A 17938-nucleotide genomic window follows, 5' to 3' on the forward strand; every position below is an offset into this window, starting at 1 on the left:
TGCTGTCTGGAAGCAGTAACTTTAACTTTAACTCTAAGGCTGCTGATGAGGTCTGTCTGTGTGATCTTCGTAAGCAGATAAGGGTAGGGAGACAGCTCAGAGCAGAGCTTGTTTACAGCAGGACAGAAGAAAACAGCTAGACGTAAATGAGGGCTGACGGTTTCATGAAGCACAATTGGTTGATCACAGATTCAATATGACTGCCCTGAACTGAGCGATGATCCGTACAGTATGCAAAATTCACTTTCTTGCTGGTCTGTGCCCACCAGCCTTCCAGCAGCTTTCCCAGAGCCCCTCAGCCACGGCTTTGAGTGGAACCAGAGCTGAACGCAGCATTGTTGTACCCAATTCCTTTTGACAACAATCACATTCTTTTAAAAACTTCATAGGTTTTAGTTGTCACTGGTTATAAATGAGGGTTTTCTTTTTTTTTTCCCCCTTGCTGCTGCTGCTGTTGCAGTGCTCACTACTCTTGCACAGACCTGGGCTCCCCAGTTTCGAATACTTTTGTTTTTCCTTTGTTTAAATTGATGTTGTTAAGCAGACTGCATGCCTTAATGCCAACAGTGCACATGGTGGTGACTGCAAAAAGGCATGTAAAGGTTTAGGTCGCTTTGAATTACATGCTGATTACTCCATGTTGTGCTCAGCTCCTTCCATATCCCCTTGCCTTTGTCACAATGCATGATACTCAAGTTAAAAAAAAAAACAACTAATATACATTTTTAATAAAACAAATAAAAGGCACAATTTTGAACTCATTTTTGGACCGTGTTCTACAGCTAGATGGTGATTTATGGACAGAAATGCATACATGTGCATTCTTCTGGGTATGGTCACACAACTGGATGTTGCCTGCAAGCTGTCACTGAGAGGGCTTTCTTCTGTTTGCTGTTGGAAATCTAAGTTTTGTAGATACATGAAATGATTAAAGGGCAATCACTTTAGACATGAATTTGCATAAATACGTAAGTTAATGAGTAGTGACTAATGATAAAGTGAATATAGAATGCCACTGGGTAATTTTGTGCCTATTGTCTGATAAGAAGACAAAGTATCATAAGGGGGGTTGCTGGGGAAGGAAATCTAAAATAAAGGAAAAAACCAAAAGGATGTAATTTACAGTACTTAGAGGTGCCCGTATGTAAACAAGAAGGATGGAAGAATCGGGTGGAGATGGATAGATAGATCTGAAAGGAGAACTCATATAATTTCCTCTCAAGCACAAAGTGATAAGAACATGTGTTGATTACACAAAGGCTACTGAACTGCTCCATTATTTAGTTACTTCAAGAAATAACCCTGGAAGGATTTCACCCTGCTGTAGGAAATCAGGTGTTGCTTTCATTCTATAAATATGAACTCATTGAAAACACCTTTTCAAAGCCTAATCGCATTAAGGGACAAGGGCATCGTTTCTCTCAAAGTTCTTTGTAAATAGGAGTCACAAGAATGCTGCATCAAAACTTAAAATATTCATCTGTGATTGAGTGGATGAAATGCAGAAGAACATATGTGGCTGTGTCTCTGAAAAACAGTATTTGGTGCTAACTGTACTAAGTGTAAGGAAGCCAGATAATGGCAATAAAATCCCACAGTGTGTATTTTGTAGGTCTGGAGGAAGAGGAATACTTTTCTTTTTTTTCCTTCCTTTATTTTTTTCCCCTCTTACTGTGAAAGAAGTGTTGTGTTTTGCAGAATATAGCAATTAAAAACCTGACTATGGCAAATACAGCCTGCAGTTGGTTTTGCGAGGGAAATCTGACGTGTAGAAGGAATATGCGTGTACATAGAAAGTAATGCAGATCGTCTTAATTCTGTCAAAGTTACAGATGTATCCTGATGTATACCACTTTAACAATTTGTCCTAGAATTTTTGTCTGGATGTTATTTCTTTTGCTGTTAATGTGAAGTTTAAAGCTTTGTGTGGTGATTATATACAATTTAATAAGAACAGTTAAGATACATCGTTTTTATAAATGCTGCTGGCATATTTAAAACTGTCTGAATTAAGATATTAGGAATAACAGTAATGCATCAATATGTTAATGCTGAAAGAGTTATAGGACTCTAAAGATGCTCACTAAGCTAACGTGTATTTTAGAAAGATTTTTCAGTTGGAGGGAAAACTTCAAAAGCAGTATGGTGACTTTCTGAACCTATTGAATTATTGTCAAAATTACTGTTAAATTCATTTGTGCCACACACAGCTTGTAAGAATTAATTCTGTTGCTTTGGTATTGTAGCTTCCGGAATGAATTTAGTTCATTTTTGCGTGTTTACATTTTTGTAGGACAGAAGTCATCTTGACTTAGAGGAATTCTACTGCTGTCAGACTAGCATTTACACGTATATGCATATATACGTATATATCAAGTTATTAATATCTATATTAATCTGCCAATACTATGGTTCTATTGTTTTTGACAGATTTATTGATTGTGTGCTGCAAGCATTGTTTTTTACTGGAAATTGACACCCATAATCAAATGGGAAAGATGGATGCTCTAAAAATTGCAATTTTTCAGTTATTCTTGTAATTAATCCTTTTGTATTGACAGTTTCCAGGAGCTGTGTTGCCAGGAGTGGTCTTTATCACTGGACAATTAAGCAACTGGCTTAAAAAAAATAGTGCTCATTTCAGGAACTGCCATGCAACATTTGAAAATAAATTGGTGTGAGCTGTTTTCTTTTGGCTTTGATTAATACTCACAGATGTGCTTTGTTTTAGATAATCTTTGCCTACTCTGACTGTTAGTGTTCACTGTTAGTATCAGTAGCCTAGTCATGAGCTCATGTGAAGTCTTCCTAGTGCTGCACAGGGCTTTGTACCAATGCAGACTTTAGCACATAGACCTTCCTGTTGGTACCAATATGACCATGTTCCTTCTGGGCCTTACTTCCCCATGAGAATAAATTTGGAACTTGTCATAGCACCATTCCTCCAAGTTCTCTATCTTTTTATTCACCGTAGCCGTTACTGGTACATATCTATCATTAAATTAACTTTTCGTTGTTCTACTGAGTCCTCTCCCCTGGACTGTTGTTTCTCTTTTGTGACCTCTCAGTGTAAGTTATTTGGGATTGCATCCATTTCATCATCTTGTATGAAAGTGTGGAGCTCATTCATTTTCAGCTTCCCTGTGATGAACAACCACACTGGTTATGTAATTGGACCTAGGAAATGCAGAAGGGGGGGCATCATGGGAGCCTCTCTGTGAATAGCATGCATAACCAAACTTTTCAAAATGAAGCACTGCAGTTCTGCAAGTGAAATAAAGCAGTTGTGTACTCCAAAGACAAGTCTTATTCTTAATTTGTTGAGGCTCCTTTGCATTAATTAAAACTGGTTAAAAAAAAGACTAACACACACACAAAAAAATCACAGTATTTTAATGTGACCTTCATTTGGCATTTGTTTTAACTTTTCTTCTCCTATTTTATTTAATTCTTCCACTGCTGTTGTTCAATTAGTGTTTGACCCCTTTAGCAGAGATGTAAATTAAATGACATTTCAATGCCATCCCATATTTAAAATACTGTGTTAGTTGTGGATCATAAAGGATGATCTTCGTTCTTTAGCTAATTTATTCATTTAACAATTTCCCTCCAGAAGTTCCAGCAGAAGGCTCTGAAGCAAACTAAGCAGAAGAAATCCAAGTCGGCTGAATTTCTGATGGGTGAGCCTTGCTTGATGAGTTATTGCTCATAATTTGTGTAAGGATTAATTAACTAATTACAGACAAATGGCTGTGGGCGAAATTTTGCTCTTGCTTGTCAGGGTGCAATTTGTAATTATTTTAATCATTTATTCTTTTTTTTTTTTTTTTTTTTTAGAGTTAATTTTAACCTAATTCTGTTTTGGCGACATTTGAGGACGATACACTTGAGTCTTTCAGCAAAGGAATTACTAGAAGGAATTTTCTGCTTGTCATTGAAATACACTTTGCTATAATGTGCTCTTCTGACCTCCTTGTTTTCTGTAGTAAAAGAAGAGAGAGCAGCAACAGAAGGCATTGAAAATCCAGCTTTTAACATCAGCAGCACAGATCTTTCAGCATATCAGACTTCAGAGGAGGAAGTTATTAGACATGACAAGCTGCATAGCACCCTTGCAGCTCACCAACAAAAACTCAGGCTGCAAGCCCATGCTGAACCAAGAGGTGAGGCATCAAACTGGATTACCCTCAAACGGAGTGACAGTGGTTGCATTCCTCATCGAACCTGCACATTCCGCCGGGTGTTCCCATCCTGATGCATCCCAGCATCCACCCCCCCAAAGCCTGAATGCCTCTGAAAACATTGGGTGCTTGCAGGTTTAGGGATCTGTGCTCCATTTTTGTATTTGGCTGGCTTCTTTTACTGTGGATACAGGTTGCACTGTGTTCCCCCCAAGCAGATGGGAGTGCGGGGAGCCAGCTCTTCTTATGGTGAGTCCCCTTAATTTGTACCAGGTTGGATTTCGGAGGCAATGTAGCGGACAGATGCTTCTCCCTTGCTGGCTCCCGAGCATTGAGTAGCTTTAAACAGCTTACAGATCAGTGATTGACTGTTGTCCTCAGATCTCCCATATGCCCTCAGTCAATCGGCATCTTGCCTCTGCTTCTTTATATTTTTTCAGCCACTTGTGCTCATCTTTTCCAGGGAAGCAATCCTGCACAACCTAGTTTTAAAACAGCTGTGACGTGGCAACTAAAAGAGATCCTGTCTCATGAAGCAATGTTTTTTGTTTTTTTTTTATGGGATTGCAAACTATTAGGTTTTTCAATGACATCATTTTTTTTTGTATTGTAGAAGTTTGGTATCTTATGGTTGTTTTTACTTAGTAATATCATATGATTAAAGAATGGCTTGGGTTGGAAGGGACCTTAAAACTTCTCCAGTTCCAACCCCCTGCTGTGGGCAGGATTGTTGCCCACCAGATCAGGCTGCCCAGGGCTCCAATCAGCCTGGGCTGGTGAGAAAATACAGTGAGGAAAAAGGTGAGAAAAAGAGTGTAGAGACATCTGATGAGTTATATGAGGAAAATCTTGGACTAAGTTCTAAAGTGAAAGCAATAGTTTCTGAAGTCAGACTAAAAATCTTCCCTAAATATGCACTGAAAATATCCCTGTGTTGGACTGTGTGGTATCATTATCTTCAAGTGGACTGTAATGAACCATGAATATGTGAATGTACATACATAGCCTGAGGTCTCCCAAGGTACCAGAGTAAACAATACGACTTTGAGGTGTCCAGCTCACCCAGTGCTTCCTATCAATGTCCCAAGCAGCAATGCCACTTGGTGAGCACCTTTGAGTACTCACACAGGTATTTAAATATGCAAATACAGGCTGGTGAGCCAAATTCCAGGTATTTGCTTTTAAGACTCTGAATCTTGTTGTATTAATATTGTATCCTCACAGGGCCAGAGAGCCCATGACAACTGATAGCCTCTCTCACAATTAGGTCTGGCTTTCCATTTAGCTTTCACGTGACTGCATAGTGCCACATGGAGCAGGAATTCTCTCTCTTTGCAGCCTGTCAGAACAGTGATTAAGCAGACAAAGGGATTGATTGTTTTTTAATGAAATAGTCTATCTGGTAAAAATGAAGTTGAGCTCACTGGAGACTGTCCATACTTTCAGTCGCTGCTTCAGAAATTCATGAATAGTTTCTTAAAGAAAGGAACACTCTTAAAGACTAAAATGTGTTTTTAAATGCATTATGGTGAGTTCTTTATTCACAGTATCATTTAAAAAACAAAAGCCAAGAGCAGAATTTGTTCATTTTGCCTGGAATGGATCAGCTTGATTGACAAAATGCATTGTTAGTGGGAGAGGAATTCTTACTGAGACTTAAATATTTTGTTTCCCCAAACTCACTGTCCTTTGCAGTCTTCTGCCCGTCCAGTTAACCAGAAGACCAGTTATTCACATAGCTCTGCCTCTAATTCATGCAGCTGTTAAAAAAAATAAAATCATCCATTTATGTCATCATAAAAAAAAGTCTAGATTGGAAGAGGCCTCTAGAGATCATCTGGTCCGACCTTGCGTTAAATTATTCTTAGTCTAACTTCTGTCAGGACTTGCTTGGCAGTCACAGGGGCCAGTTCAAACTTATCACGGGCTGCTAACAAAACAACAGCTTCAAGCCTGACCAGAAACCTGGGAAAAATTGAACTAAACCTTCTGGTACCTTCTGAGCTAATTTTCCCCACCCCCAAGTGTAATAACACTTCACCGAAGAGGAAATGGAAAAAGCCAGCTACATAGAAAAGCATGGTATTGCATGATTGTAGTGGCAGCAAATTATAGTATTTCATGGTCCTCTCTATGACTATGAGGTTCTCCTCTAGCTCTTAGAACCCGGGCTGAGTCTAGGTTACTTGACAGGGAATAGCACTGGTCAACTCTACTGCTCGGTGTTAAACTATACAAAGTAAAAGCAGTTATAACCTTAAGCACAATTATTTAATTGCAGTGTTTAGCAGATTACAGGTTTAGAACGCTATGTAAATATCAGGCTGGATTTAATGCTGTGCCCTTGGAGGCATGGTGCTGAGATGGCATTGCCTTCTCATTGTCTTTCCACCTGTCACCTGTGTGCAGAATGGTAGCAAATGGTAGCTACAGGAGTGCTTGCATTTCCTCTGTCCTACAGTAGCATCACAGCCTGTTCCTTCTTCTGTGACTGCTGGAGGGAAGTATTCTCTAGAAAAACCTCCACCTACTTTTGAGATGCCTTCTCACACACCTCCATGTTGAGAATAAAGGAAAGGAGTGTATATAGTCAGCTATGTGTTCAAGACAGCCTCAAAGTCTGTTCCTGGAATTTGACACACTGTGCAAAATACAGATTATTTAGGGATGAAATAGCCTGTGCAGAAGCCCATCACATTGCAGCTTGCTTGCAGCTGGCCCCTAACCACCTTAATTCGCACGTATGATAGAGCTATATTGACTTTTCCATTCCCTTTCCTCAGATAACAGTACATCACCTGAAAATGAGTTTGTGAACTGAGTTTTGCCTTGAATAGCTGATGAAATATTTCCAGTTTAAAAAGTTCAAGTATTTTTCACAGAGGATTTAGTCCTGTGTAGAGCCAGGAGTTGCATTCGATGATCCTCATGGGTCTCTTCCAGCTCAGGATATTCTATGATTCTATACTCTTGTGACTCCGATAGTCCATTTTTTCCATCTGTCAGGCCATTTTATTCCTTTCACAGTCATATTTTCAGTGATGGACCATATTCCAAATGTTATCATCCTGAGTAGACAATTATTCAGGAATAAGCTGTTGTGTAACTTTCTGCTGCATGCTTTCCATTACTACTCTTATAGGATGGAGACTTGGTGTTGCTGTTAAATGTTATAGTGACCCAAGGGAACTGACTGCTTACTCAGATTTACTGATTTTCAGACACCTAAATGGCTACAGTGGGTTCTACCCTATTTTCTCTTCATGATATGCTGACCTTTTGCTGATCATTCCTAACCATCATGTTTGTTTCATTCCCATATTTCTCATGAAATTAAGGTCATCTGGCAATTTGTGCAATTTATTTGTTCCTGAAAATGCTCAGTTTACTTGTGACTACATCCAACCAGCTCCTTCCTCCTTTCTTCACCTCAGCAAATATCATATTTGCCAGAAATTTTAACATTAGCCATCCTAGTGGTAGGTCAAATAGTCAATAAGGAGACAACAGAAAAATATTTAGGATCACGTTACCTGTACCTGGAGTAAAGGATGGACATTTCAGGTGCACCTGAAATCAGGGTGAGTTCCCATTGGCTTTTTTTCTTTCTTTTTCTTTTTTTTTTTTTTTTTTTTTTTTTCCCAGACGTATTTAAATCCACAACACTTGGGAGAATTCCCAGGTGTTCAGGTGGGCTTGGTGAAGTCTGTGTCTGGCAAACTGCCGTGGAGGAAGCACCAAACCACCAGGAGCCTGCCTGCCCTCTTGGGCTGAAGGCAGAACACGAAGGCAGTTGCTCAACCTTGGATGAATGATGAATGTCACAAGAAATCCCTTAACAAAGGGCTATGTATTTAGTGTTTTATCATAGGCCTGCAAAGCAAACGTTAATCTTTTCCAGCATTCAGATCCTCAGCTATTGTGAATAGTTAATTTGCTAGTGGCTTACAGCTGTTTGTACTGCTTGGTGCTCACCACGGCCACAGAACTATAAGGCTCTGGTCCAGCTAATCCTGAGAAGAGCTCTGTGGGATGGCACTGCTCACATTTCTACAAGGTAGGTGAAATTTCTAGCCCAGGCATGCAGAGGGAATGTATGTCAGAACAAATTAGTCTGTGCTCTTTCTGGGATGCCAGTTACGCATGCAAGCTTCAGAATCCAGGCGCAGGGCTATCCAAGCATCCTACCATTACATGATCCACCTTGCACCCGGCCTCTTCAGAGGCTGTGATAGTCTGTGGCTTTTGAATGGAAGATGAAAGGAAAGCTAATTGCCTTCTCCTGTACCCTGCGCAGTAGTACAAAGGCTAGAGGCAGTCTGACCCTAAATGTTGATGTTTCAGGTTGAATTGTCTCCAGATGATGAGGAGTGCTCATTTTTTTTCTACCATCCCCAATACACAAATCCTTTTTCTGAGCTAGATTATCTCCTAAAATCAAAAGCCCTAATTAATTCTACCACTTTATCTGCAATAGGCACTGTTAACATCTCATATCATGCTCCAATAAATTTGCCCACAGAGATTAACAATGTTTAAAAAGAAAAAAGAGGGAAAGAAAGCTTGTTCAATTGAAGACCAAAAACTATTCTAATTAGCATGGGTATGGTATGGTATTAACATGGCTATACTGCTTCTGGCAGCAAATTAGTATCTCTATGTAGTCTCCTGCTGCACCACCTCCTAGCTGCAGAGCTGGGCTGGACATATCTGTCATGGTGCTGCCTGCATCCTGTGGGGAACATCCCACTGCGAAATAGAGCAAATCTGCTCCTCATCAAAATCCAAAGTAGAGAGAAGCCTTTACTAAGGGATGAGTTACTACTGAAGGTAGTTCAGCTGTGGCAGGGCAAAATAGGCGTTTTTTTTGCTCAGGCATGTAAGTGAACAAAATCTTCGATCTGCAGTATGCAGACAAAAAGGGTTTTTGGAAGGAGCCACCTGGGATATTAACTTGATTATAAAAATACCAGCAAAAGCATCAGTAACACCAGTCTGTTAAGAGAGAACTGAGGCTTTTAGAACAGTCTAGTTTCATTCTAAGGAGCTGTTAGAATACTGGCTGGAGAGACAGTAAGCACAGATGGAAAAAAAAGGAGGCAACTGCTGGGAATTCATGTTTATGCTGCCTGTGAAGAAAATGGGGCCTATGACATTGGCATTTGCATCTGATGTAAAGATTTGCATGAAGTATGAAGCTAGAAATGTGAATCAAAACTGTACCTTTTTTTTTTTCTTTCTTAAGCAACAAGAAAGTTTATATGTAATAATTCAAGTTGTGTGTCTGTGGTTCCATGCTTTCTGATTCCAACAGGAACTTGAAATGAAAATGCCAAACCCAGTATACAGGGCATGATGGATCACCATGTATGCATAGGAATAAAAAAGGTTGTCATTGGAAGTAATTTTGCGTTGAATTACACAATGTGTAATCCAATTGAAATCAGCAGAACAGCACAAGGTGTAATGTAGTGTGCAAAACGTGTTCCATTGCATGCAATTTCGACAAAAGGGATACTGTACCACTCATCTCAGTAATGTGGTAAAATTGAATTTGTGAAAGGTATGGGGGGAAGAACTGTGAAGAGTGGATGCATTTTATAATTGGGAAATACCCTTTCGGAAGGTGACTGGATATATGTTTTTAAGGCTAATTTATAGCACTGGGGAATTGTTTGCTTCATAGTAGTGCTGTTGAAACCCTAAACTGTTTCACCAAGTTCCTTTGATGCGACTGCATAGGATCAGCTAAGCACACCAGCCTGGTAGCACTCAGTCTCCATTTTCCCCACTGACCTATGTCATGTTATCTAATGGTGCTCCTAAACGAACTGCAACAATAGTAAATCTTTCTTCAAGTTTTCAGCCAGCAGCATTTCCCCAGGAAAACAGCAGGTCTTATGCTGGTTTTCTTTAGCACAGGGCCCTCCGTTGCCTGTAGGAAAAGGAATTAATCCCATGCTGTACATCTGCACAATGAGAAATGTGGTGAGTATTCCAGGAGTGGACTGGGGGAAAGTGGGTGCAAAAAGTGTGGTGTTGCCCAAGAGCTGGGCAAGGCCCAGCATGGAACAGCATGGGCATGGGCCATGCTGCTCAGGCACATGAATGGCCCCTTCACCAGCATCTTGTCAAAGCTGACAAGTGAGATTATTCAAGACTTGCAATATAAACATCAGACGCAGTTATGTGGTTTGCTCATTACCCATCATCTCTGGTGAGGATAAGGAAAATGACAAACGATACCTTTAAACTTTAAAAGTCAAAAAGAAACTTGTTGATGGTAGTATTTAACAAGCTGTGTTTTCAAGATGCAATCCCTTGTTCAGGCTCTTGCTGCCTGGCTCCAAGTTTGAAGATGCCATTATAGCCTATTTTTTCATTGAATTCTTCCTAGTGCTTATTAAAATTGGAAGTTCTGTATGTAAAACAGCCCACTCCCTGATATATTTGGTGGTAGTCTGAAATGATTTCATGCTTCCCAGCAATCTTATTCTAGATCTGTATCTAGAACAATATAAATAATATTAATTTACACCTATAGGTAATGGTTTTAGATCTAAATCCAAAATAATAGTAATTTATCTTACTTAAGGCACTTAGCTTTTATATGTAATGTAGATCAGCTTATATATATTACAGTGAAGGCATTTGTAATGGCCACAAGTGGAGGCAGACATACCTAATACTATGGTTCAGGAACCACAACCAAAAATCCAAATTAAAATATAATTCCAGGTTAATTTGTAATAATTTTCTATTATTTTCTGGCAAAACGAGAACAGAATCACAGTTAATTTGTGGATTACATACCAAATTGCTGTCTTATTTAAAATGAAAACTTTCTTTCAAAATTTTCATAAGATGTGTGTAAATCAAAACTTAAATCAGTAGTGGAATATAGGGGACAGTGCAATAACCACCTGTCATCAAAAATTCTTGCTGTACCCATGACGTGATATTAGTGTGGGCTGTCTGATTTCTTTGTGGAGTAGGAGATCTTGCAGAAGCACAGCTTACTTGCACCGTTTCTGTGGAATTCTCAGGACATGGACTGTATAATTGACTACAGATATCTTACCTTAAAAGCCATCTTAGAGTTTCATCCAGTCCTAGTAATGCACGTTTAGTCCCATGGGCTGTGTTCAAGGATTATGCTAATTTTATTAGCAACTCCTCTTGATTTAATTAAACTATATAAATTCCCACCTGGTCACTATTGTGCCAACACCCTTCCTTCCATTTTTATTTGAACTTATAGATAACTCTTGTTTTTGCTCTTTGGTTCTGATAATTCTGAATTATCCATTGTGTTTTCCACATGAAGTAGCACAATTTTGCAAGGAGTGAATAGAGTTTCAAACTCAGTTATTGGGTTTGAGTGATCCTCTGGTTCAAAGCAAACAGAACACATTTCCAAAGTCGTCTAGCTCTTCACAGCAGCAGATATTCAAAATAACTTGCTGTTTGAAAGCACCAAGCTGTCTGCTGCTGTTCAAAATACCTGCAAGCGAGCTCTGTATTAACATTTGCTTTGCTGTGTTTATACCATGAAACAGAGCAATGTGAATTCCTTAGTGGACTGTTAATTTACATGTTATACACTTTCAAATATTTCCAAAAGCAAACGTGAAATGATTAGTAATCCATTCACGTGCTCACAAAGTGTTATTAGTAAAATGCCTTGGGCAGTAAGTTATGTTGACGAAAATTGATAATTTTATATTTTAAATCTAAAGTAACCTTCTTTACCCCCAACAAAACCGAGGACCAGTCCAGAGTCCAAAGCTGCTGGTACTACCTGGAGCTTTGTTGTTCAGTTCTCAGTGTATGTTGAGCTGGGAGGAAAACAAAAAAGTAAAATGAGATTAGAGCAGGCATTTGAGGTTTGCAGGGATTTCTTCTCTTCAGAAAGCCTCTCTGTAGGTTTTGTGTGGTGTCCTGTACTTTAAAATAGCTCATTCTCTTAAAAGTCATCATAAGGGGGTGATTCTGGCATTTACCAGACTTTCTACCAATAAGGATTTTAAAGTCTGAACATTGCTCTGGAGAAATCAAGCCTTATTCTTTTTATTTTTGTGTGACTTTGTGTCTGCAGTTATCCCGGCTGAGCTAAAGCCCTGAATGAAAAGCCTCATGCTCCACAGAAAACAGTTAAGGTTGTGCTTTTTTAGAAAGGACCAAAACCCAATCTTGTTAATAGTTTTGTCCATGTATCTCCTTTCTGAATAATACTTTCCATGCCTTATAGACTCAGATACAACATGACACTTCCTCCTAAATGCCAATTATTCTGTCGTGAAGAGTTGAGCAAAAGTCTGCTCCTCCAAGCTTAGTCCCAAACCCAAGGGATAAAGAATATAGCGTATTAAAATTCACTAGAATCTGTTGTGATATAAAGACCACGCAGAAACCCTCTGCTAGCTGAGTACTGCTTGTATGTTTGCAGCACATACTGCCAGCTATTTACATTTATGACTGCGAAGTAACCGAATAAAGATGTATCATCATTTTCTTCTTTAGCACATGGGTGGATTGTTTTACCGACATGTGGAGGGGTGTTCATATAACATCATGGTGCTTTGTGATAGAGAAAAACAATTACAGTGAATAAGGTAGAATGGCTCTGTTATTGCAGTACATAAGACTTTGATTACATACTGCCAAGATTCATACCAGTCTAGTAGTTGTTGACAGATAAAGTAACAAAAATGAAACTCATTTATTTTTTCTTTATTGCGACCTCAAGGTAAAGCAAATTTTCAGTTCTTGTACTTACTATACTGAAGGAACAGAGACTGACAGCCAAAATGTGCTGGTCTAGAAATATAAATTAAACCTAGTTTCATATCAAAGTTTCATTTAGTCTCTGAGAAGGAGTTGCTGCTTGGATTATTTTTGATCCTAAAACAAATATACTGCAGACTACTATAGTGTATCTTGGATGAGTTAACCCCCTCACACATTTAGCTCTTATGTATTAGCCCTGCTCAAAGAATTTTTTACAATTTATTATGGACTTACTTATTCTACTTTTTATCTCTTTTTAGAGAATTTTTAATTTACAGTTCCTGAAAGCAAAATGAACGTAAGGGTGATTTTTCTTGAAGGAAAGACATATTTTGAGAGAAAGCTCATCCCTTTCCTTCTTTTTTAAAAAAAATAATTATTTTGGCTGATAGTACTGAGAGCTCCTCCAGGCAGCTGGATGATGTGTTGGTCCTTGATAAGTCTAACAAATGACTTTTTTGGTGTGTGAACTTGATTAGTTTCTAAAGAGCAGATACAACTAGCTGTTGAAATGGAAAGTGCTAAAATGAGTGTTTTTATCCCATTAGAACCTTGGATTAGCTACCTAGCCCAACTAAACATTATTGCTGTTTGGATTAATGAGGCAGTTTTCTAGTATCTCCTCTGTAATTAAACACTTCTCTGGTTGACTACAGTATTAAAGATGCACCAGACGTTGAAACCTCAGTGGTGAAATTTAAAACTGTTGAAATTGGAGGGGTCATCTGTGAAACACAAATTCATCTGCAGTATGGGTAATTCACTTGCAAAATGTGTTTCAAGAATAATTTGGCTTATGTTGGAGATGTTGATTTTTTATTTTTTTTTCTTATCATTCCATCATCTAAATTTGAGAATTTTTTCTCATTAGTTCTCAAGTAAAAGTAACATAAAGTGCACTTGTTTCCCGAATTACCTTTTCTGACCTTTCACAAGATGATAATTGCAGTACTAGTAGGCTTAGAAGACTTGTTAAAAAAAATTAAGCTTATAAAGTAGCAAAAAATGCCCCTTTGCTTGCTGGTGTCGATTTCAAAATTAACATTTTGGTTCATGTGCTTCTAATAATCGCTGACCCTTACTTCGTGTGCTTTCCACAGGAAATGAGTACAGCAGAAATTACTTTGACCTGCTGATGGATGAGGAAATAAACCCAAGGCAGTGTGGGATGGAGGTCAGTGAAGAAGGTGAGGCAGAATTAAGTATGTAATTTTGGTGTCAGAATATTCTTTTCCATTCATGAAAATGAGGTGACAAAGATCACGTATGCAGTTCCATTTAAATATTGAGGTTTACAATTTAATTTATAAGTCTTACCTGCTCTGAACATGATAGGCAGTATGCATAGTCTTTGATCAAGGACAGTGAGTTAATGGACAGGTAAAAGTGAGGCAGTGCTGTATTTTACTCTCCCACCATAGCAATAATAACAAACACTCCAAGAAAACTGTCTGTGTACCACGTTCTCTTTAATTAACATAGTCTTCAAGTGAGTACCAAGCTGCAGGTTTTGCAACCCAAGGCCTTTGTTCAACAACAATTTTGTTAATAAGTTGAATGTCTGTTTGCTTAACAAAAGATAAATCCCAGTGTCCAGAGTTCCCAGCATAACAGGAGGCCTCTTTGGGTTTTCTTTTTACTGGTTTAGCCAAGATGTTCAGATTTGTTGTGTGTGGGTGATAGCAAGAAGTGTGGGAGGGTGTGATTGCAGTACTGGGAGAAAAGAATTTATGCATAGGTATGAGACAGATTAATCAGGAGGTATTATTTATTTATTTATTTTCCTGAGAACAGAAGAAATTCTCCTTCACTTTTAGATAAAAAAGGGGTGGGAATGGGCCTGCCTGAATTTGCATTGGCTTAGGTAAGAACATGAACATTGTAATGAAGTGCTTGGCTGTGATCTGTATGCTTTGGCCCAGCTCCTGTAGTTAAGCACAAAACACCAGATAGCATGCGAGACTGATTTCTAAGTTTCTGCCTCTCCAACCTTTTTTTTTTTTTTCAAACCTTGCACTTACTTCTGCTGTAGATCATTTCAAGGCGCACATGTGGAAATAAATTGTGTAAGTATGAAAATTCATCTACTGCAGCATCTCAAAGTAGGTCACTTTGGAAATTCACGGGAAATTTTTATTTGCGTAGATAACAAGATTTAAATTTTCAGGAAACCACGTGTGAGAAAAAAAAACACACTCCAGCATACATCAGTAACTTGGATTTCTGTGTACTGGTGAAAACAAGATGATGATTTTAGTTTTATCAAGGGCAAACTGTATCTAAATCTGCAATTTTCCTATCCCTTGTGTAGAACGGCAGTGATCTTTAGGAGTCACCATTTGGCTCAAGGTTTTTAAGTGAAAGGTTTTCTTTGTCAGTGCTGCCTTGGTTCATCTTATAAATAGGATTCATGAATCGTGGTCTTCCTTGTATCCAGAGAATGAAAAGTGGATTAGATTTCTGTATCCCTACAGGCCTGTGCGATAGAGTGCTGCCACCAGGAATACAAGGAAGTACAGCTTTTGTCAGGATAAAAAATACTCTTTTGCCCACATTAGAACAGTTGTATGCATGTAATCACAAACATTCCTCTTTTATTTTTTATTTTACTTCTTTTTTAATCTGGAAGGATGCTCTAATAAAGTCCAGGCAATAGTGTGTCCTGCCAAACTCGAGAGAAGGGTATGGTTGACCCTTGATGCTCTTCCTTTTTCTTCCCTGGCAAAAGACTCACTCAAAGTCTAGGGTAAGGCCTGCTTATTATAGGCCTACTAGTGACAGTACTGGCCTCAAGCTGGTTGTGTTGACATTTGTAGAGCAGTAAAAGTGCTGCATCAATAGGTGGCAGGTTGAATGTGGGAGCATTTATTTGAGATTAGTGATGGATAACTGCATGTCACAGATGCAAACATAATAGAAATAAATAATTTTTTGCTCCTCTTCACCTCTAGTAAACTGTGGAGAAGATAATTCCATTCTTTTCTCTTATTTTTCTAACTTAGTCCTGTTTTTCACAGAACCTTTTGGTCTTCATGTTGCAGATAAAACAGTGTGATTTTAGGTGAATTTTGAATTGCTTTCTTTTATACAATCTGCTGTGGAATCAGACAGAAAAACAATAACAGCTCTTTAGTAACATAGAAGAACTTCACTAGAATATAGCTTAAGCCCCCAAATACCTAATTATTTAAGTGACACTGTAATATATATTTTTCTTTTCCTGGAATAATGTCATTTATAAAATGCTGATTTTCTATGTTATCCTGCTAAAATCTGTAGTATAATCAACTCAGAGCCAGTGAGATGTGGTACGCGAATGTCATAATGGCAGTTTCACAGTTATTTGTAATTTGTATGTCTATGAAACTGTCCATCCCTTAATTTGGCAACGGACAACTCAACAACTCATTATCACATATACTCGTAAACAGGCTACTTGACTAGTTTCCTTTTTTCCTTGCAGAATAAATGTTAAATAAGTAGAACTGTATTTGTGTGTAGTAGACAGAGTAAAAATGAATCAGAACTGAAGTCTGGTCCAGGATGGTCATACTTTACAGGATATATGTATAATTGCCTTCTTTATCCATCCAGGAAAAAAGGAACACTTGTGTCCGGGAACCTTGCTCTGTTTAAAAATCTGCAGATGTTATTGGGAATTTGAGTGATAAACCTGCCCCAAGATCAAAATTCATAGTATATTGTAATGTCTATTCATGCTAGATAATGTGTTAGTATTATGGACAGTAAGGTAAAAATTTTAATAAGGTTCCAAAATCATATTATAGAAGAAATGAGTTACTTTGACTTTTATTATGAGTAAAATAGAGTTCACCTGGCAATTTGAATATATAGAAACAGTTCAGCACTTCTATTAGCAGAATTAGAAAGCCAGGTTCAGTACAGACCAAGATATGATATTGATCACATTTTTTCATTTTAAAATGTCTTTCATAACTCAGAAAGAAAACAATGGCTCTGCACTACAAAAAATAATCTGTATGTCAGAGTGTTTCTTTTGTATTTATTTATCTTTATACTTTAAAGTGACATTCTCTGAAATGCTGCTGAAAGAAACAAAGAAGCATTCCATGTCTCACTGTTGTTTTGTTGTTGTTTGTTTATTTGTCTTGAAAGATCCTATGGAATTTGAGGAGCAAATCCTGTATGATAAAATGATGAAGCTTCTAGATGAGGCAAGCGAGATAATGGACTCCCAAGGTAAATATACATATCTATCTATCTATCTATCTATCTATCTATCTATCTATCTATCTATCTATCTATCTATCTATCGATCTAAAATATCATTTGAATAAAGGAATACAGGAATAAAGGAAAAGAAATTTCTCTTGAGACTGAATGAGAAGGGGAGAGCAGTAAGTTCATCTTTGAACTCAGAAGGAAAGAAGGGACAGTGATTTCACTGTGAGGCTGTAAGATCTCATCCCCCAAATGCTTTTGTTTTGAGTCCCATTTATTTGGTTTAAAGCATATCTTAGGTGGTGTGCTTTCTTTGTGTTACTTCACTACTGCTAGATTCCACAGGAAGGAAGACAGGAAAAGTCCTTGCCTATGTGCTTAAAGCTAGAAATCCAGGTCTTTTTTTAAGCCCATAAATAAGTAGGGTATTCTTTGTACAGTATGGTACTTCCTCTAATATTTCTGTTATATCCAAAGCCTACTTTGTGAGAGGGATAGAGCAGGCTGTTAGCTACAGCACTGGAGATTCAGGAACTTGTTTTCCGACTAGTTGGTAAGTCATTTTATTCTAGAAGAGGCAAACTTTTCATTTGCCTACGGTTGCAAAATCCCTTGATTTGGCATTAATCAGTAATATATTTTAAACCCATTTTGTCTTATTTTAAATGTAAGGAAAATAAAGTACAAACAGCACATTCATGCATGTAGCTTAAGCTTAAATCTTTAACATGTTATTAGCAAGTCATGGACTGATGCATGTTAAT

At 38.1% G+C, this 17938-nt stretch overlaps 1 protein-coding gene across 4 annotated transcripts in view; it reads left to right on the forward strand.

The window, feature by feature from the left end:
* The window catches only part of LOC107309587 (uncharacterized), a 167670-nt gene that overhangs the window by 16390 nt on the left and 133342 nt on the right, over nucleotides 1-17938 (forward strand). For all 4 annotated transcript variants that reach the window (XR_014942755.1, XR_014942756.1, XM_085537754.1 and 1 more), the window contains exons 3-6: nucleotides 3614-3680; nucleotides 3987-4163; nucleotides 14072-14158; nucleotides 17109-17192. Coding sequence is in view for 2 of the 4 variants with exons in the window: in XM_085537754.1 (XP_085393880.1) it covers nucleotides 3614-3680; nucleotides 3987-4163; nucleotides 14072-14158; nucleotides 17109-17192 (415 nt within the window). In the remaining 2 variants the exon portion in view is untranslated. The remainder of the gene's footprint in view (nucleotides 1-3613; nucleotides 3681-3986; nucleotides 4164-14071; nucleotides 14159-17108; nucleotides 17193-17938) is intronic.

The sequence above is a fragment of the Coturnix japonica genome, chromosome 2, assembly GCF_054131305.1.
Source record: "Coturnix japonica strain WE chromosome 2, WE-NBRP24, whole genome shotgun sequence".
In the NCBI taxonomy this organism is placed as follows: domain Eukaryota; kingdom Metazoa; phylum Chordata; class Aves; order Galliformes; family Phasianidae; genus Coturnix; species Coturnix japonica.